Source organism: Sturnira hondurensis, unplaced genomic scaffold (assembly GCF_014824575.4).
Source record: "Sturnira hondurensis isolate 20B ecotype Veracruz unplaced genomic scaffold, ASM1482457v3 Scaffold0003693, whole genome shotgun sequence".
Taxonomy (NCBI): domain Eukaryota; kingdom Metazoa; phylum Chordata; class Mammalia; order Chiroptera; family Phyllostomidae; genus Sturnira; species Sturnira hondurensis.
Genome location: NW_028076324.1, coordinates 9,054,325 through 9,073,577, shown reverse-complemented (window position 1 = coordinate 9,073,577; position 19,253 = coordinate 9,054,325). Strand labels below are relative to the sequence as shown.

The following is a 19,253-nucleotide window of genomic DNA, read 5'->3' as shown; positions in this document are numbered from 1 at the left end:
CCTCATTTCTATGCTTCATTTGGAAATTTTTATGGTGTCCAACCAGGAAGAATATCCCAATTTGTAACCCTAGAAATATGAGATCCATTCAGGATGGCGTAAACTTTGTATTTATCTTATTTAAAAATGTTATTTATTTATTTTTAGAGAGAGGGGAAGGTAGGGAGAAAGAAAGTGGAAGAAATATTGATGGTGAGAGATCAATTACCTCTTGCACACCCCCAGCTGGGGACCTGGCTCGAAACCCAGGCATGTGCCCTGACTGGGAATCGAACCAGTAACCCCTTGGTTCATAGGCTGGCGCTCAACCCACTGAGCCACACCAGCCAGGGCTTATTTCTTTTTCTTTTCCAGATTTTATTTATTTATTTTTAGAGAGGGGAAGAGAGGGAGAAAGAGAAGGAGAGAAACATTAGTATGTGGTTACCTCTTGAGAGCCCCCAACTGAGGACCTGGCCTGCAACCCAGGCATGTGCCCTGACTGGAAATCAAATTGATGACGCTTTGGTTCGCAGTATTGCACTCAATCCGCTGAGCCACACCAGCCAGGGCTATTTCTGAAATTAATCCTTTAATGCAAATATTGCCCAAATCAATTTAATTCACACAAAATTAAAATAGTGTAGCCCTGGCTGGCATAGCTCAGTGGATTGCACACGGGCCTGCGAACCAAAGGATCGCAGTTCGATTCCCAGTCAGGGCACATGCCGCGGTTGCAGGCCAGTTTCCAGTGGGGGATGCACGAGAGGCAACCATGCATTGATGTTTCTCTCCCTCTCTCCTTCTCTTCTTCTCTAAAGATAAATAAATAAAATTTAAAAAATAAAATAAAGGAGTGTATTGAGTCTACTATAGTCCCCTTCATCAGCTTGTTACATTTCTTACTAAACACATGCACACGTTGCTTCAGTGTCCTACGGCTGCATGAAGAAAGCATCACACGTGGGTGCCTTAAACGACAGAAATTTATTGTCCTGCAGCTCCGGGGGGCTGGAATTCCAAGACCAAGGACTTGGTCTGGATTGGGTCCTACTGAGAATTGTAAGGGAGAAGCTGTTCCATTCTCTCTTCCAGCTGCCAGTGGTTTGCTGGCAGTTTCCGGCATTTCCCGCTTGTAGGAGCATCACCTCGTCTCTGCCTCTGTAGTCACATGACGTTCTCCCTGTGCATGTGAGTCTGTGTCCAAATTCCCCCTTCATATAACATCACCAGTCATCTTGTGTGTGACAGCCCAGCCCACTCCAGTGTGACAGCTAATTCCATCTGCAACTGCTCTGTTTCCAAATAAGGTCAAAATCTGAGGTCCTGGGGGTTAGGACTTCCTCATATTAACTTTAGAGGGACACAATACAAAGCCCAACACATGCCTACACGTGTGCATGTGTATAGAAATATATTAAAAGCTCTGAGGGCAGATCTTGCTTTTGTGATCACACTGCCCTCTTGCTGTAAACATCAGCTTGCATATCTGCTCCTTCCACATAGTACCCTTTCTCCGAGTGCCTTTATATGTTTGGTGTGCAACAGTGCCTGCCTCAGTCCCTCTGACACTGGGTAACGTCTCATCAAGGAACTGGCCCAGCCCGTGTTAGCGAGTCCTGGCTGATGCACCTTAGGGTCCTTCCCAGCATCACAGCTCCAGCTACACACGTCCTGGACCTGCTTTCAGGGGCCCATGGACTGCTGGGCCAGGGTAAAGAGAACGTCATGAAATTGATGGGTTGTGGCCCTTGCCATTTAAAATTTTAATGCCTATTTGCCAACATGGGTGGTTCAACTCTTCTCCACCCCCAGGAAGAGTCAGGGTGTAGGCAGGGCTCCTGGGGCTTTATTGCAGAATGAATTCAATACAGGGGGTCCCTTTAATGAGGTTGAAAGACTGAGAGTGGAAAGGGGAAGCACAGAAGCCCAGGGGTAGCAGCTGCTGAAATGAAAAGGTGTGGGGACAGGGACCTCAAGTATCTGAGAAGAGGGTACTCCCAGATGCTCAGGGATGTAGTGCTGAGCCCCAGCTGTGTGGCTTGAGCAACTTACCAAAACTTTCTGTTCCTCAGTTTGCATCTCTGTGAAGTGGGAGAGTAACGACCTCATGAAAGTAGTGAGGTCATTGGAAGGACTGAGTAAGTTTAATTCAAGCTTGGTGCTCAGAACCAGACCTGACCGGTCCCTGCTACATGAAGCCTTAGCTCTTATTGTTCCCTAAGAATCAAACGAAGAATTTTCTAGTGCAGCGGGTTCCCACATGGGACAATTCAGTCCCCCAAGGGACACTGGGCCATGTCTGGAGATATTTTTTGGTTGTCATGACTGGGAAAGAGAGATGCTCCTGGCATGGAGTGGGTGGAGGCTAGGAGTGTTACAATGCACAGGACAGCTGCCTCTCACACAAAGTGATCTAATGTCACGCGCCCGCCCCCCAGCCACCCTGTGGTCTAAGGACGTTTGTGTTCAACCTCAAAATCCTCCTTCCCCTTTCTCCTTCCACACCCAAGCCCTAGTCATCCTGGGCTTGAGTCAGAGAGAGAAGATTAAAGGGAAAACCCCCACCCCCTCCCTCTGTCTCCTCCCCAGGTCCGAGGCTGGACTGGGGCCATCAGGACATCAGATTTCTGGCCAGGGGAGCGGGGGACGCTGGTCTAGCGTCAGGGGCAGCTGGGGATGCTCTGGGCATATGGGAGCCTGTTTGCGTCTCTCCTGACTCCAAGCCTGTCTGTCTGTCCTGTTCCAAGTGCTGGGCATGGATCTCTCCTTCCGAACCTCCCTCCCTCTCCAGGAGGTTCAAACTCATTTTCACCGGGGCCACATCAGCCTCACAGTTGCCTTCAAAGGGTCGAATGTAACTGTAGGACTGCGTGAATGTAACTACTCCTAAAGTTAATCGAGAGCTCGGCGCTGCTACTGGCTAGAAGGTGCCAGGCCGGATAAAACAACGTGGAGGCCAGATTCAGCCCGCAGGCCTTGTGTTTGCCACCTGAGCTCTAGGCAGAGCCGTGTCTGATCTTTCAGCAAATCGGATACCCCCTCTTAGTTGGGGCACATATGCCCTCCACTGGTTGCCCAACCTGCAGCTGAGGCCTGCCTCGGAATAAACTGCCCCATCCCCACCTCCATAGGACTTTTGATCTGATGGCCCCCACCCCGCCCCACCTTATTTTCTCTCAAAATCCTATTTTGGGTCCTCGGTTCTAAAGTCCTGACTCATCTGCCATTCATCAGCCTTCCAGGTCTCATTTCTTTCGCTGAGCCCCTGACTGTGGGAGACTGGGAGGGTCTAGCTCTGTTCTTGTTCCTCAGACTAGGGGCTTCGAATCTTTAGGGCCCCAGCTTTGCTTCGCATAAGGCCAGATCCACTGAATGAAAGACTCCATGAATGAATGTATGACACGACATGACTCTGGGGCAGCTCCCCAGCTGGGCCCCAGTACCACGGGAAGCCTTGTTCTTGCCTTCCCCACAGTCAGGGCCAGGAAGCCGGCTCCAGCAGGACCAGAACCCAGAGAGGTGTTGGGCTACCCCCTCTTGCTGGTGCTTTGTCTGCCCCCCCCAGGGCTGCTCCCCTGGATGTTCTTCCTGGGTTCCTGCCCCAGGCAGGAAGCTGATGGAAGAGTGAATACTGAGCCGCCTTTTCCTTTTCAGGCAACTCCTCTGCTGGGGGATACATGTAACTCAAAGATAATGGTCACACGTTGCTGAGCCCTCTAGTACCAGTCTGAGCCTCAGTGTTCTCTTCTGGAAAATGAACAATGAAGTGATGTTAAGTCTCCTAAGGGTGTGATGAGATGAAAGGAGGTGAGGAATGGAAATGAAAAGCTTAAGCGAGTATTTTCAAAAGTCATCTTTCATTTCCCTTGGCGAAATCTAAAGGGAGCCTGACTCGCAGGGAGGAAAAAATTGAGGTTCTTATCTGTCCTTATCTCTTTATCTCCTCCAAAGCGGTCTAGCCTTATCTCCGCTCTTTTGCTGCATTCTCTCTCTCTCTCCCCCCATGGGCCCCCCCATACCCAGTTTTCAGGCTTCTTTCCAAGAAAGAGTGTGTGTTTTGGTGGGTGGTCTATGTCAGTGTGGAGACTGAGCTGGCACCATTTCAGCTGCCTGAACCTCAAGTTTATAAGTCCTGTCTATTCCCCAGTTTCTATCTGAATTTCTGACTCTCTGCCTGTATGTCCACCATTCAAGTGTTTGACAGATATTTATTTTCATTCTAATTAAATGTGTTGGGGTAACAGTGGTTAATAACATTATATAACTAGTAAGTGTACAATTTCATAATCTGACATCTATGTACTCCATTGTGCACTTGTCACCGAAGCCTAGTCTCCTTCCCTCACCATGTATTTCACTCTCTTTGCCTCCTTCCTCCTCCCCCAATAGCCTTCCCTCAGGTAACTACCATTCTATTCTCTCAGATATCTCTTGAGCTCCTACCATGTGCCAGGCATTGCTGGGGACAATGCAGTGACTAAGACTGCCCTGATCCCTGCCTCCATGTGGATCACAGGTGAGCAGGGCAGACAGTTACAGCCCCAAGGGGGAGAGAGCAGACATCAAGGTTGTGATGGGGTAGACCAGGGCACTGTGGGAGTCCAGAGTGACAACTGACAGGGACCCAGGGGGTGCTGAGAAGACTTTCTGGCTGAGAATATTAATAACTAACACTTCTATCACTGTTAAAATATACCCATTCTAGAGCTGGGGGTACTGAGGCCCCATGAAATTAATGGGCTTATCCCAGCTGGGTCAGCTAGGAGGGGTGCGGGTCTAGCCCCCATGATTCTGGCCATGCAGGTTTAAGACCATTGCTGGAGGAGGCCCGGAGGCCAGGGCAGGGGTGGTGGTGGGGGAACTACATCCAGCGCTTGTTCAAACTTGAAACCGCTTGTGTGGTAACCCAGCTAGTCTGGGAGGGCAGTTGGAGGAGGGTGGGGAAGCGTCCAGGACACTGGCCACCCAAGTGCATACACCTGACTCGTGTCAGGTGAGCATAGTGCGCTCCTGAGCCCGCTCTCTGCTCTCTGAGTTAGAAGAAACTTGCTGTGCCTCCTTCCCAGCTGGGCGAGAAATTCCACCTGGGGCGCTTGGCACATTCAAAGCTCATTAAATGCCAGCTGGTGTTATTATGATGATTATCCCCATTATTATCCTCAATAACTAATTAATTAGAACTAATGCGTCCTCTTCGCGTCCGATTGAATCTCTCCGGGCCAAGAAGTCACCGGACCCCGGGGAGAGGAGAGCTGGGGCTCAGACCTCCCCGTAACGCACGATTCTGCCCACCCGGTACCCCTCAGCCCACATTAGGCCTTGTAAAGCTGCGAGAAGGCTGCTGTGGGGAGTACCTGGCAGCCGGAGTCTGGGTGGGGGCAACCTTTGCGGCACCCCCAACTTCTGTGGTGAAAGGTCCAGCAAATCCAAAGGCCCGTAGAGTGCTAGGACCGAGAGGCTCTGTCGCCGCCTGGGGCGGATGCTAGGCTAACCCCGAGGCCACGCCTATTTCCCCGAGGATTGGCTTTTCTGCACCGGCATGCAGCCCGGATTGGCGAAGGAGGCCGCTGCTCCTGGGATGCCCCGCCCCTCTCCTCTAAATCCGTAGATTAGGGTTCAAAGGGTTCACCAGCCCTGCGGCGGCTGGCGCGCCGGGTGGGGTGGAGAGGCTGGATCCAGTCTGTCAGGGAAAGAGGGGCGCCAACAGCCGGTTTCAGGATCCTATTTTCTACGCGCCTGACGGCCCAGCCCGAATCCGGAGCTCAGTCATGGGCCCGGGGCCCCCGGCAAACGGAGCGGGGGTGCCCCCGCGGCCTCTATCCCTGGCGGCCCGGCTGAGCTACGCCGTGGGCCACTTCCTCAACGACCTGTGCGCGTCCATGTGGTTCACCTACCTGCTGCTCTACCTGCACTCGGTGCGCGCCTACAGCTCTCGCGGCGCTGGGGTGCTGCTACTGCTTGGCCAGGTGGCCGACGGCCTCTGCACGCCCCTGGTGGGCTACGAGACCGATCGCGCCGCCGGCCGCTGCGCCGGCTACGGGCCGCGTAAGGCCTGGCACCTGGTTGGTAAGTCGCAGCCGAGCCGCCCTCATTCATCTGCCTGCCCAGTGCTCCCTGTGGCTTGAGCCTCCCCCTCTATGTCTGCCCCAGGGCCTGAGCCAACCCCCGCTGCTTAACTGCCCTTCTCCCCTCCTGTCTCTCTGTTCCATGGCCTGAACCTGCCCTCGTTGTCTCCCCCATGTTCTGAGTCTCCCCACCTCAGTCTGTCTGCTTCATGGCTGCTTGACTGACCCGCCAAGCCCCCTTCGTCTGACTATTGGTTTTTTTCTGCAGTTTTGCTTCCCTTTGTCTCTCTGACCCCTGGGGGTTCCCTGAACCACCTTCGGGTTAGGTCTGATTGGCCAGTGGCTAGTCTGTCAATCTGACTTGTCTAGCTTGACCTGTCCATCTCTGTATCAGGGTGACCATCAGGACAACTCTGTGTGAGTGAGAGTCAGACTGTCTAGTGCAGGGGTGTCAAACTCATTTTCACCGGGGGCCACATCAGTCTCTGGTTGCCTTCAAAGGGCTGAAATAATTTTAGGACTGTGTAAATGTAACTACTCCCTCACTGTTGAGGAGTTGAAATTACATTCCACCTTTTGAAGACAACCTCGAGGCTGATGTGGCCCCTGGTGAAAATGAGTTTGACACCCCTGGTCTAGAGCCCCCTCTGTGTATCCCTTGTCCCCCATCTCAGGCAACCTTAGGTGTTTTGGAGGAGCTACCCTGGCAGCTGGGGGTGGGGGAGACAGAAGGGCTGGGGGTCTGTGCCTGATGAATGGGGATGGAGTCTGAGGGCAGATGAAGGGGTTGCACTCTGGCCTGGGACCTTTACCTGCCTAGAGGGCTGTCAGGAGAGTAGGTGGCAGGTCCTAGGGGGCCGGGGGGCCCTGCCCTGTGAGCACGGATGATAAGGCCTGCGTCCACGTATCCCTTCTCTCCCGCCCAGGCCCTGGGCTTGGAGATTAGCCCTGGCCATATTCCCTGCTGTTCCTACCCTGGCAGGAGTGCCTACACCCTGGCGTTGGGGGCCTGCCTGGCATTTCAGGAGGCAGGGCCAGGAATCCTGCCACTCAGGGAATTCTGGACAGCAGCTTTCTAGAAGGCTGGAAGGGGTGTCTGGTATTTTGCTGTCCTTGGGAAACATTATCGGGGAGGCAGTGATTTCCCCTGGGAACCTTGTGAGTGACTTTTTTTGCCAGCTGCAGCACATCTCTGAGTAGCCTGAGGGTGGCTGACATTGCTGTGACTACATTGCAGGCTGGATTTCAGGTTTGTCAGGTGCTCAGGACAAGACATTGCCTTTGGGGTTTCGATGGATGAATAGGAGCATGCGTGTGGTGGGGTGACATTCCAAGAAGATGAAAAGGCTCATGCAAAAGTGTGACCCATCATGGCTTTGAGCTGCTGAGATGAGGAGTAGCTCGGAGTAGCAGGAGCGCCCGCTTTCATACATTAGCTCTCAATCCCCACATATACCCCAGGAAGCAGGTATTTCCATTTTCTCCATTTCCTAGAAACTGAGGCCCGAAAAGGCAAAGTCACATGCCCAAGATCCTCCAGCCAGACAGCTGAGCACCTGTAATGGTTAACTAGCCTGGGCAACGGCAGGGCGGAGTCCGGCCAGGGCAGCATGTTCTTCTGACCAGTGTCTCTGATTGGTGCCTGGCCCCCAGGCATCTGCTCAGGATGCCCCTCCCAGTTCCAGAGAAGGAAACTGGCTGGCTGGTTTTGGTTTCATTTCCTGATTCCAGAGCTTCAGGGGAGGGCCCAGGGTCTGGAGATGAGGTCACCTCTGGAGCCTGGGGGAGGAGGGAAGTCCAGCTGCCAGACTCCTTCCAGGGGCAGGGATGGGAGGAAAAGACTGGGTATCCACCCCAACAGGGCCCACAGCCTGGTGGGGTAGGCAGGCAGGAAATAAGCAAACCGACAAACAAGAATTCCCCAAAGAAATCAGGGTCCAGAATAGAATGTTTGGAGGCAAAAGGGGACTGTTGGGGACTGAGCTGGTAAGAAAGGGGTTCTTTGAGGAGGTGGTGTTTGAGCTGAGTCCTGAGGAATGGAAAGGAGATGAGCGTTCCAGGCAGAGGCCATAGCCTGTGCAAAGGCCCTGAGGCAGGACTGTGCCTGGTGTGTTGGAGAGACAGCCAGGAGCCTTCTGTAGCTGGAGCAGAGTGAACGAGGGGAGAGGAGGAGGTGTGGGTAGGGAGGGGATGGGGCAGGTCACGAAGGGTCTTGTGAGCCTTGGGGAGAACTCGGGCTTATTCTGAGATACTGGAATGTTTGCCAGGGAGAGGTTTTCTTGTCGGCTGATGGGGACCCTGGGGTTCATGGAGGGCAGGGTCCAGCATCATCACTTGGCCTCCTGAGTCCTGCTGGCTCCACCAGATCCTTGATAGGAGTTGGGGAGGAAAAGCCTCACTCCCTGGGCAAGACGAAAAAGGGAAGTTGTGGGGGTGTAAATGGTGTGTCTGTAGTGGGTCTTTTTTCAGGGGATCCCCACAGCCCCCTCTAAACCTGCTGTGTGACCTCAGGCTCTTTGTGCTTCAGTTTCCCCACCTGTCAGGGGCAACTTCAGGGGGCCCTGGACTGGCATGGGGAGGCTACGCTCTTGCTCCCTCTTACTCCCCGGCCCTATGTCCTGGTCCTGCCTGCCCACCTATTATGGTGTGTGGTCTCAGGACCACTGCAGCCTATTCTGTGTCTCAGTTGGACAAAAGGGACATATAGCTTGGACTGGTGGGTGGAGGCCTTGCCCCTCTGTCCTGTTTGGCTGTGTGACTTCTGGTGGGCCCCAGACCTGTCTGCCTCAGTTACCCCATTCGTCACAGGTGCCATAAGCCTGGGGCACCCAGAGCTGCTGACCCCACATACCCCACTGTGTGACTTTGGAGGGATCTAGCCTTTTCTGTGTCTCTGTTTTCTTCCCACTGGGGCACACCCCCGGGAGCTCCGGGCCACTGTGGAAAGGTCTGGCGATGTGACCTGTCCCTGCTCTGCCCGTCTACAGGCACTACCTGCGTCCTGCTCTCCTTCCCCTTCATCTTCAGCCCCTGCCTGGGCTGTGGGGCAGCCACGCCCGAGTGGGCTGCCCTCCTCTACTACGCGCCCTTCATTGTCATCTTCCAGTTCGGCTGGGCCGCTACGCAGATTGCCCACCTCAGCCTTATCCCCGAGCTTGTCACCAATGACCATGAGAAGGTGGAGCTCACGGCTCTCAGGTACCACCTTGGTGGGACAGGATGGGGAGGGCACACGCACAGCAGGTGAGGGCACGGGACCTGGGTCCCCACTCTGTGTTGTCTCTGCTTGGTCGTGTGGCTCTGGGTCTCTCAGCCCCGGCTTATACTCCTGCAATGCGGTGGGTCAGCCACCTGCTGCTGCTTGTGTGAATGACCACAGAGAAGCTTCAGACAGCACGTGTTTATCATGTCATGGTTTCGGTGGGTTGAGACTCTGTCTCAGCCCTGGCTGGTGTAGTTCAGTGGATTGAGCGTGGGCCTGCGAACTAAACAACTGTAGTCCCATTCCCAGTCAAGGCACATGCCTGGGTTGCAGGCCAGTTCCCAGCAGGGGACGCATGAGAGGCAACCATACATTGATATTTCTCTCCCTTTCTCCTTCCCTTTGCCTCTAAAGATAAATAAATAAAATCTTTTTAAAAAAGACTCTGTCTCAGTTTAGCTGGATTTTTGGCTTCAGTATCAGTCTTGAGGCTTCAGTCAAGGCATTGGCTAGGGCTGGTCTCATCCGAAGCTTAGAATCCCTCCTCCCTGCTCATGTGGTTGGTGCCAGAATTCACCTTCCTACAGATGGAGAGCTCGGGTGACTTGCTGATTCTTTGACACTAGCAGGAGAGTCAGATCCCAGAGATGGCTTAAGCCCTTTTTCCAAGAATTACCTGAATAGGTCAGACCCGCCCAGGATAAGCTCATTTAATGACATCTGCAAAATTCTTCCCTGTGCCAAAGAAGTTGCCTAAATATGGGAATGATGTCCCCCATATTCATAGGTCCCATCCCTGAGGGGAGGGGATTAGGCAGGGCAGGACCAGGGTATGGGAGTCTCCAGGGCCATCTTAAAATCCCGCCTGCCGCAAGCGGGTACACTTGGCACCCAGCTTGCTTGGAGGAGGTTACTCTGGTTTCAAAGGTCACAGGAGCGTTTATGGAGAGCTTGCTGTATGCTTGGCACAGTTCCTGGCCCTTCACATAACCAACCCGTATTGTCACGTGCCCAGGTCCAGACCCATGTACTTCTGGGACGTGCGAGGTAGGAAAAAGGTCCAGGAGGCGACCTTTTTCACCCAGAGGGAGAGCACAAGTGAGGGGGACCAGTTGCTGGAGCTCAGAGAGCCTGGCTCGCAGTTGGCACCCGGTGGGTGGGTGTCACTCTTGCTGTGGGGGTAGCACCTGCCTATCTCCAGCGCAGCCTGTCTGGCCCCAGTCTGGCCTCCTCCACACCCCTGCCTTTGAGTTCCCTATTATGACTGAGAGCCACAAGCACTAACGACAGGGGTTGCTCAATGCATGGGCCCCTGAGGGCCCTAGATGACAAGGGACAGGATAGGTCAGGCCAAGCTCTGATGTGCTTTCTGCCCGCAAGCACTTTATTGCCAACCTCATGTCATCTCCACTGTGGCTTCTGGGTTAGCCTGGTTCTCACTTTTAGAAGGGAAGCCGACTCCTGGTGAGATCCAGAGGCTGCCCCCCGCCCGCCCTTCCCAGTCCCTGGAGAGGCCTGGCTCCCAGGCTGCAGGCAGGAGCAGACCAGGTGATTCTAGACCTTGCCCTGCTGAAGCCCAGGATCTGGGTGCCAAGAATTCCCAAGTCCTGCTTCTGAACCCCTGGAGTTCTCAGACTTGGACCGCAGTCCTGACTGGCCCTGCTTTGCTGAGGCTCTGCATCCCAGCCCACACCGGCGTGGTGGTCAGTGGTCAGAGTCGTAACTTATCAGATAACGTGCAGGCTGGGGAAGTAGGGCTGGCGAGGGCTTCCCTGGGGCCACCCAAGGTTTGGCTGAACTTACCCGTTAGCCATAAGTTCCCCAGACTCTACAAGCAGCTCTGTGTGGCTGCCTGGGGAGGAAGTGGCCACGTTGTTTCCCGGGCTGCCATGCTGAGGCCTCGCCTGCCCCTGCCAGGTACGCCTTCACCGTGGTGGCCAACATTGCCGTCTACGGTGCCGCCTGGCTCCTGCTCCACCTGCAGACCTCTCCACATGGGAATGTCAGTGATCAGCTGGGGGTTCAGGATGTTCCAGTGTTTCGGGTGAGCTGGGGCCAGGATGGGGGGCAAGGATGCTGCTGGCAGGATGGGACATCCCCTACTTGGGGTCCTATCTTTCCACAACCACTGTCCTGAACTCGGGGCTTGGCCTGTGAGAGCCACTGTTGACGCCTCTCCTGCTGGGTCCTCAGAACCTCTCCCTGTTGGTGGTGGGCGTCGGAGCCGTCTTCTCGCTGCTGTTTCACCTGGGCACCAGGGAGGGGCGCCGGCCACTGGTGGAGGAGCCAGATGAACACAGCCCCCTGCTGGCCCCCACCACAGCCCGCCCCTTGCTGCTCTGGAAACACTGGCTTCGGCAGCCGGCGTTTTACCAGGTATGTCATGGGGCACGGCAGGCTGGAGCGGATGCCCGTCTCCCACCTGGCCCCTGCTACGTGGGGTGGTGAGCGGGGATGTCCAATAGACAAGCCAACAGTGGATTTCCCATCCTGCAGGCAGCGCAGACACTGCTGATCAATTACTGCTCTTCTCCACCTGACCAGCTAGGGTCATTACTAGTGGACCAGACGACAGCTGTGGCTAGGCCCCCAGTGTCCCCTGCTGGTGGCAGTAGAGAAGGGCCCTGCCTGGTTCCTGAGTCATTCCCTGTCTGCCCGTAGGTGGGCGTGCTGTACATGAGCACGAGGCTCATTGTGAACCTGTCTCAGACGTACATGGCCATGTACCTCACCTACTCCCTCAACCTGCCCAAGGTGAGCTGGGCAGGGCGGGCAGGGCTGTGGGGTGGGCCCTGAGCCTGAGGAGCCCTACCTGACGTGCCTGTGTCCTCTGCCCCAACAGAAGTTCATCGCCACCATCCCGCTGGTGATGTATCTCAGTGGTTTCTTCTCCTCCTTCCTCATGAAACCCGTCAACAAGTGGATTGGGAGGAATGTGAGTGTGGGGATCAGTGGTGGACAGGGGTGGGGGATGCCACAGGCGGGAACCCTCAGAACTCAGATGCACAGAACCCAGGTGATTCCATACCTTGGCCTCCATACCTTGTAGCTGCCCTGTGTCTCCAACCCATGTTCTGGAATCCTGGTTTCTGAGTGTTGGGACTACAGAGCTCTAGAAATTTCTGTGCCAGCCAGTGCACCAACCAGGGTGTCCACCGAATACTTAAAATGTGACAGGCACGACTGAAGAACTGAATGTTTCATTTTTTTAAAAAGATGTTTATTTTTAGAGAGAGGGGAAGGGAGGGAGAAAGAGAGGGAGAGAAACAACAATGTGTGGTTGCTTCTCGTGCACACCCCCGACTAGGGACCTGGCCCGCAACCCAGGCATGTGTCCTGACTGAGAATCGAACTGGTGACCCTTTGGTTCACAGGCTGGCACTCAACCCACAGAGCCATACCAGTCAGGGCTGAATGTTTCATGTTATTTAATTTTAATGGATTTGCACTTAAGATGTAAATAGCCACCTGTTTCTAGAACTTCAGATCTCTGATGAAGTCAGAGGTGGGGATTCCTTAGCAATGGTCCAGCTTGACCCCCTCGCTCTCCGGGGTTAGGGGCTGGGGTCGGAGGACTGAAGATCAGAGAGGGCAGGTGCCAGGCTGGGAGTTGCCCAGTGAGGCGGGCCTGACGCCGGTCTCCTCTGCAGATGACTTACTTCGCTGGCCTGCTGGTAATCCTGGTCTTTGCGGCCTGGGTGGCGCTGGCGCATGAGCTGGGTATGGCCGTGTATGCCGCAGCGGTGCTGCTGGGCTTGGGCTGTGCCACCATCCTCGTCACCTCACTGGCCATGACAGCCGACCTCATCGGTCCCCACACGGTAGGACTGGTGGGCAGGACTGGGTGAGGGTTGGGGCCCGGGGCCCAGGGCCCAGACCATGGGTGCTGATGCCCCTGCCTGTGTCCCTCCCAGCACAGTGGAGCCTTTGTGTACGGTGCCATGAGCTTTTCAGATAAGGTGGCCAATGGGCTGGCGGTCATGGTCATTCAGAGCCTGCATCCCTGTTCGTGAGTGTGACTCATTTGTTAGTTAATTTACCAAGGCGTAAGAGGGTGAGGAGAGGTTGAGGGCAAGTTGTGATGGGCTTTGTGGAGGACTTGGCCTTTTACCTCGGGCAGGGGGGGTCTGGTCGGTGTTGGGAGCCCTGGAGGGCAGTGGACAGAGGAGGGGGTGGCCTGACTCCAGAGCTCACAGGCGCCCTCTTCTGGCTGTGCCCAGGACAGTATGGGGAAGGTGGGGACCAGGGTGGAAGCATCTACACTGGTTCAGCTGGGTGATGATGGGCTGGACCAGGTGAGGTAGGGGAGGAGGGAGCAGTGGGCAGATGCAGGATAGACTTTGAAGGCAGAGCTGGCAGTGTCGGCTGAAGTGTTAGATGCGGGAGGAAAAGGGGTTGAGGGTGACCCATAGGTTCTGGCCTGAATGCTGGGGAAGACAGGGCTGCCCAAAGCTGAGGTGGGAGGAGTGGGAGGTCCAAGCTGAGGAAGGAGGGTCTGCACAAGTATCCACTCCAGCTGCTCTGTTCTCCGCTGCCCCAGCTCGGAGCTCTGCTGCAGGGCCTGCGTGAGTTTCTACCACTGGGTGATGGTGGCTGTGACAGGCGGCGTAGGCGTGGCCGCCACCCTCTCTGTGTGCAGTCTCCTCATCTGGCCCATCCGCCTGCGGAGCTGTGAGTTACACACGACCTCTGCCATTCCCAACCTGGCCGTGGGTGGGGTGGGGGCACTGGGACAGGCCCCACTCTCACTAACCCCACCCCTACCCTCTCTTGCAGGAGCCCCTGGAGTCCAGCCCTGCCACTCCTCCATGGCCTCCTGCCCTATGCAAAAGAGCTCCAGCCCCTGCTCCTCCGGTCCCCACCCCTCCCCTTCCTTGCCTTGCTGCAGGGATGGTGGGTGAGGATAGGATGGGCTGGACTCATCTCTGTTGGGATGGGACGCCTAGCTGGGCCCCCTGGTATCCAGGGGCCTATGGGTCCTCATGAGTTTGGGGGTGCCCAAGCCTAACTCTAATGGATGACTTAGGTGCCCCAAATTGCATTGTGAAGGTCTTGGGGCCCCAGGGCTGCCCCGAACTCAGCCCCAGCCCCACCTCACCCCTGGCACAGCTGGGGTTTCCAGGGCACTGGTGACAGTGAATAAAGAGCCATTCGTGGGGAGGCCACGCCCCAGCTGTCTGCCTGGCCCCGGGAAGCTGAGGGCAGCAGGGACCCCTGCCTGGGCCTCTGGCTAGTGACTCCCTTTCCCTGACTGACCAGCGCCCCGATCCCCAGACGTGAACAGACATCCAGGGACAGTGCAATACCCCCACAGAGGGTCAGTCTTTATCAGACTGCAGACGTGTAGAGGGGTTGGGGTCGTTGGCCAGTGGATGGGCAGTAAGGTTCCAGGTCCCACTGCCGGTAGTTCTGGGCCGTGTAGCATGGGCGCTGCAGTGCCGACAGGTAGGGCACGTAGTCTGAGGCTGGCCCCAGCGGCTCCACCCCATACTGGTGCCTGTTAACCACTGTGGGGCAGGACTCAGGTCACTGCCTGGGTCCAGCTTCCTGGACCCGGACAGTTTTACCCCTAGCCCCCGGCTGCTATGATGTCAGCCTTACCATATTCCTTGCCCCAGATGGGTCTGTCTTTCCACAGCATGGTCCCCCACCGCGGATTGCGGACCCTGTACTGGGCAGGCACGATGGGGTCATACCAGGCAGTTTCCCGGAGGTGCTGGGTGTAGGCTGCAGGGAGAGAAGTGGGTGTAGTGGGGGAGAAGGTCATCTCTGGCCCTTGATCTCCTCTTGGGGTGGCCTGCATCAAGGCAGGTGGCCAGGCACTCACCTGAGGGCATGCTGTGCTTCCGGTGGCTGTAGCATCCAAGCCAGTGGGCATAAGCCTCCCGGTAGGGGATGTCCAGGGCCCTTGGTAGCGTATACCAGGCTTCGCGGAAATCCGAGTTGGTTAGGCCAGTATACCACAGCTGGCTGGCCGCGTCACATCCCATGGGTGTGTAGGCCCAACGTGCCGCCTGCTTGATGGCTGGTGGCCAGCAGGGCCCCATGAGGGACAGGTAGTCATCACTAAGGATTGGGGATAGAGGCTAAGCTTATGGCTGTCCCCTGGCCTGTCCTGGGCCACAGCTGCCATCTCATCACATGTTGCAACAAGGAGGGGCAAAGGCCTGGCCCACAGTGTGAAGGGCCTTCATCTCCAGGTGGCTTGTGTCTCAGCACTAGACGCTCCCTCCTTTCTGCCACATCCTCCTCAGGACCCTCACTAAACCTTTCACTTTTGGTCTCTCCCTTCAGGGGACACCAGGGAGGTGGGATTTGAAATCTCTAGCCCTCTCTGGGGTCTTAAGTCCTTGTCCACCCTTCCAGATGCAGACTCCTTCCCCTAGGAAGCCCCTTGGCTTGGAGGCACACCAGGATGAAGTGGGCTGAGTGGCCCAGGGAGAGCAGGTGAGGGTGCCCAGGTTCCTGGGAAGACCCTTGGTGAGGGACCTTTGTGTTGTCACCAGCCGGATGTGATGATGAGCTTACATTTAAAGAATAAACTGTGTAGCTACACATTCATGTCTGTTCCAGGGGTCATCTCTCATGCCAGAGTCTTGAGGCTAAGAGCACAGGGAGGGCTTCCCGGAGGGGGGGGGAGGGGGAGGAGGAGACCCACTCCAGGTGAAGGGAGTGATGTGCAAAGGCCCTGGGGCAGCATAGACAGTTAAGGAACAAAGGCTGCAGTGCAGAGAAGTTAGTGAAAATATTCTAATATTCTAATAATAGTGAAAGTCAAGTTGCAATGAGGTACCATTAAAACTAAAAATAGCCTTGGCTGGTGTGGCTCAGTGGATTGAGCACCAGCCTGCAAACCTAACGATCACCGGTTCAATTCCTCATCAGGGCACATGCCTGGGTTGCAGGCCAGATCCCCAGTTGGGTGAGTGCAAGTGGCAACCAACCAGTCAATGTTTCTCTCCTGTCTCCCTCCCTTCCCTCTCTCTAAAAATAAAATCTTAAAACAAAACCCTACAAATAAAAACAGAAAAACCTGAAGCTGTTCACATGCAGCGGCAGGGAAACTTGCTAAAGCCAAACCCTCGAACAGCGATTCCTTTTGGACTGACTGTACCCTAGTAGCACTGCTGCCTGACAGACGCACGCATGTGCTCTGACATGGTCAGCTCACTCCTGGGCTCCTGGAAATTCACCCATAAATGAGGCTGGCTGCCCAAGACAGCCCCAGAAGGGCCACCGACAAAGCATACAAAGCATTTTTATCCCTGCAATACACAGACAACCCGGTTCAGAGTTCTCACTCCAGTAGATCTAATCAGAGAATCAAAAGTAGAAGCGCATGTCTTGTACAAGGTGGGACCAGCTTGGTCAGTTCTGGGACATCAGTCTCAGGAACCTGATACAGACTGGCACTGCCATCCAAAGGGTACGTCAAGATCACCTGGGGTGCCCAATGCTTTTAAAACAAAGATTTTTGAACTGCAAAATGCATACGCCTTGTGAAAGGCAATTAAAATGCTCTGAAGTAATGAACACCGAGTACCGCCTTACCCCAGCCATATCTCTTCTGCCGTCCTCCAGAAGTGGGTGGTGTACCCACGTGTCCCTACTGGCACAGAAATGTGGGGACTCCCTGTACTTTTAAAATCTTCTTGGAAATGGAGCAGCACAAAGGTCACTCATGCTTTTTTTTTTTTAAGCTTAAGAGTAGTAACTTATTGAAAGTCACTTATTAATGGATACTTGATTGGGTTGTGTCCCCTGGAACTCATGTCAACCTTAAACCTCAGAACATGACTTCACTTGGAAAGAGGATCTTGGCAGAGAGAATTCATTAAGATGAGGTCATGGTGGGGTAGAGTGGGCCCTGGTGTCCTTGTAAGCAGCGGGGAACCTGGACACACATGCAGAAGAGGGCACGTGATGATGGAGGCATAGGTGGAGCAATGTGTCTACAAGCCAAAGGACACCAAGAATTACCAGTAAGTCACCAGAAGCTAGGACAACATGGGGCAGATTCTCCCTCTCAATCTCAGAAGGAACTGTCCCTGCTGACACCCTGACCTCGTCCTTCAGGCCTCCGAGACTAGGAGCGAGTACACTCCTGGGCCCAGCGCGCCTTCTGTTACAGCAGCCCCAGGAAGTCCCTCGGCACCTGATTTCTCCGTTTGCTGCACTTACATGCGTGTGTTGTACCAGTGGGGAGGAGGGTACCCAGGTGCAGGTGGGTGGGAGGAGATGCAGGGAGCAGACAATTGAAGGGACAGCAGCAGTGTCTTCAATGAATTATTAGTGACACTCAGCAGAAGCCAAGGGCAAACCCAGAGGGGCCATGTTGGCACAGGGCAGTACTCACCCGTAGAGAGGTGCCGGGAAGTCCACCTCCAGGGTCCCCTGGGGGATACAGTGCTGGGTAGCCTCCCGCCTCAGGGTCTGCATGTCTGCCTCTGGGTTCCTGGGTGCTCCTGCCTAGGCCTGTGAGGCCATTGTTGACAGCAACAAAGGCCATTCTGTGTCCTGGCAATGCTGCTGGTGGCCCTGGCTCCTGGCCAGCCCGCTCCCTCCCACCCTAGCTGAGGCTGAAGGAAGGAGGTGGGGCCACACCCGAGTGGCTGGGGGCTCAGGGCTCCCCTGGCCCCCTTTCTGCATTTCCACATGGGGCCTCGGAGCCAAATGAAGCTTCAGAATTTCACTTCCGCATTCTCAGCTCCACCTTTCCAGGTGCTCAGACTTCTCCTCACCCTCAACGGTTCTCACCTGTTTCCAAAATACACTGGAGGAAAAACCTGCAAGCAAATGTTCCCAGCAACAATTCAAAATAACCAGGAAGTGGAAACCCAAATGCCCCTCAACTGGTTAGATAAAATGAAGTCCCTCCACACACTGGAATATTACGGAGCCATTTCAGGGAGTGAAGCGCTTACACATGCTTCAATGTGGATGGATGGACCTTGAACACATGATGAGAACTTGTGAGACCTTGAACTCAGTAATAAGAAGCCAGACACAAAATACCAGAGAGTGTGATTCCACTTATGCGATATGTCCAGAGCAGGCACCTCCAGAAACAGGAAGTGGGTTCATGGTTGCCAGGGGCTGGGGGTGACTGCTGACAGAGATGGGTTTTCTTTTTGAGGGGATGGAAACATCCTAGAACTACAAGTACTGTCTGTGCCCTGGCTGGTGCAGCTCAGTGGGTTGAGTGCGGCTCAATTCCCAGTTGGAGGTTGCAGGTTTGGTCCCCAGTTGGGATGTGTACAGAAGGCAGCCAAATGGTGTTTCTCTCTCATGTCTTTCACCCTCCTTTCCCCTCTCCAAAAAGAAATACAATCTTTAAAAAAATGTAAATAACATCTTTTTAGAAAATGAAATAAAAAGTGCTGTTTGCACCACATTGTGAATGCACCAGACATCACCCAATTGTTCAGTTCAAGACAGTAAGCTCTAAGTTATGCACATTTTACCATGATTTTAAAAAATAAAATCCAGAATCTGCCTTCCATTAACCACTTGGTCCTGGCCAGTCACATCACCAGCCTGGCAGAACCTCCTCCATGGCCTGTGTCCCTGTACCAGGGTTCCGGGCCCCACACAGCAATCTTTTCTTGACAGTACCAGGGCTCTCACCTCCCTCAAGGTAGAGACCCAGGCCCTTCCAATGGCCCACGAGGGCCTGCTTGACCTGCTCAGACCCCTCCCTGCCTCACTTGCTCCCCCCATTCACTCACTCTGCTTCAGCTACGTGCGCCTCCTCCCTGTTCCTCCAACATATCAGGAACTGCCCTGCCCAGGACCTTTGCACAGGCTGTGCCCACTGCCTGGAAAGCCCTCTGCCCAGATGTCTCCCAATCGTTTTCAAGCCCTTGCTCCAGCGCCAGGTTTGCTCCAAGCCCAGAGTCAAAGGTGCACCTTCCCAAGGCCTCCTACCTCTGTCACACAGCACACAGCTCCCTCATACCCAACAGACTCCACCAGGGCAGGCTTTGGAATACGGTCTGTTCTGT

General features: G+C 54.8%; 2 protein-coding genes across 2 annotated transcripts; one reads left to right on the top strand and one right to left on the bottom strand.

Moving 5' to 3' along the window:
- The first annotated feature begins 5,600 nt into the window (after positions 1-5,600).
- MFSD12 (major facilitator superfamily domain containing 12) lies at positions 5,601-15,806 on the top strand. The gene is made up of 10 exons (XM_037042510.1): positions 5,601-6,048; positions 9,035-9,245; positions 11,167-11,293; positions 11,443-11,625; positions 11,911-12,003; positions 12,092-12,184; positions 12,900-13,070; positions 13,164-13,258; positions 13,790-13,920; positions 14,026-15,806. Coding segments are annotated over exons 1-10 (1,404 nt in total). The 5' UTR covers positions 5,601-5,750; the 3' UTR covers positions 14,028-15,806.
- On the bottom strand, positions 14,563-18,469 carry TEKTIP1 (tektin bundle interacting protein 1). The gene is made up of 4 exons (XM_037042516.1): positions 17,606-18,469; positions 15,077-15,315; positions 14,851-14,976; positions 14,563-14,756 (listed from the first exon to the last, which is right to left on the bottom strand). Exons 1-4 carry the CDS (start codon positions 17,686-17,688, stop codon positions 14,578-14,580), a joined length of 627 nt encoding a protein of 208 aa, XP_036898411.1. The 5' UTR covers positions 17,689-18,469; the 3' UTR covers positions 14,563-14,577.
- Between the last annotated feature and the right edge of the window lie 784 nt (positions 18,470-19,253).

What these genes read in the sequence shown, in the direction of transcription:
- MFSD12 (XM_037042510.1), top strand. Translation starts at nt 5,751, where the DNA reads ATGGGCCCGGGGCCCCCGGCAAACGGAGCGGGGGTGCCCCCGCGGCCT. An exon ending in GGCAGCCGGCGTTTTACCAG is followed by an intron (nt 11,626 to 11,910) that starts GTATGTCATGGG and finishes GTCTGCCCGTAG; the next exon opens with GTGGGCGTGCTGTACATGAG. An exon ending in CAGAGCCTGCATCCCTGTTC is followed by an intron (nt 13,259 to 13,789) that starts GTGAGTGTGACT and finishes CCGCTGCCCCAG; the next exon opens with CTCGGAGCTCTGCTGCAGGG.
- TEKTIP1 (XM_037042516.1), bottom strand. Translation starts at nt 17,688, where the DNA reads ATGCAGACCCTGAGGCGGGAGGCTACCCAGCACTGTATCCCCCAGGGG. An exon ending in GAAGCACAGCATGCCCTCAG is followed by an intron (nt 14,977 to 15,076) that starts GTGAGTGCCTGG and finishes CTCTCCCTGCAG; the next exon opens with CCTACACCCAGCACCTCCGG. An exon ending in CATCTGGGGCAAGGAATATG is followed by an intron (nt 14,757 to 14,850) that starts GTAAGGCTGACA and finishes CCTGCCCCACAG; the next exon opens with TGGTTAACAGGCACCAGTAT.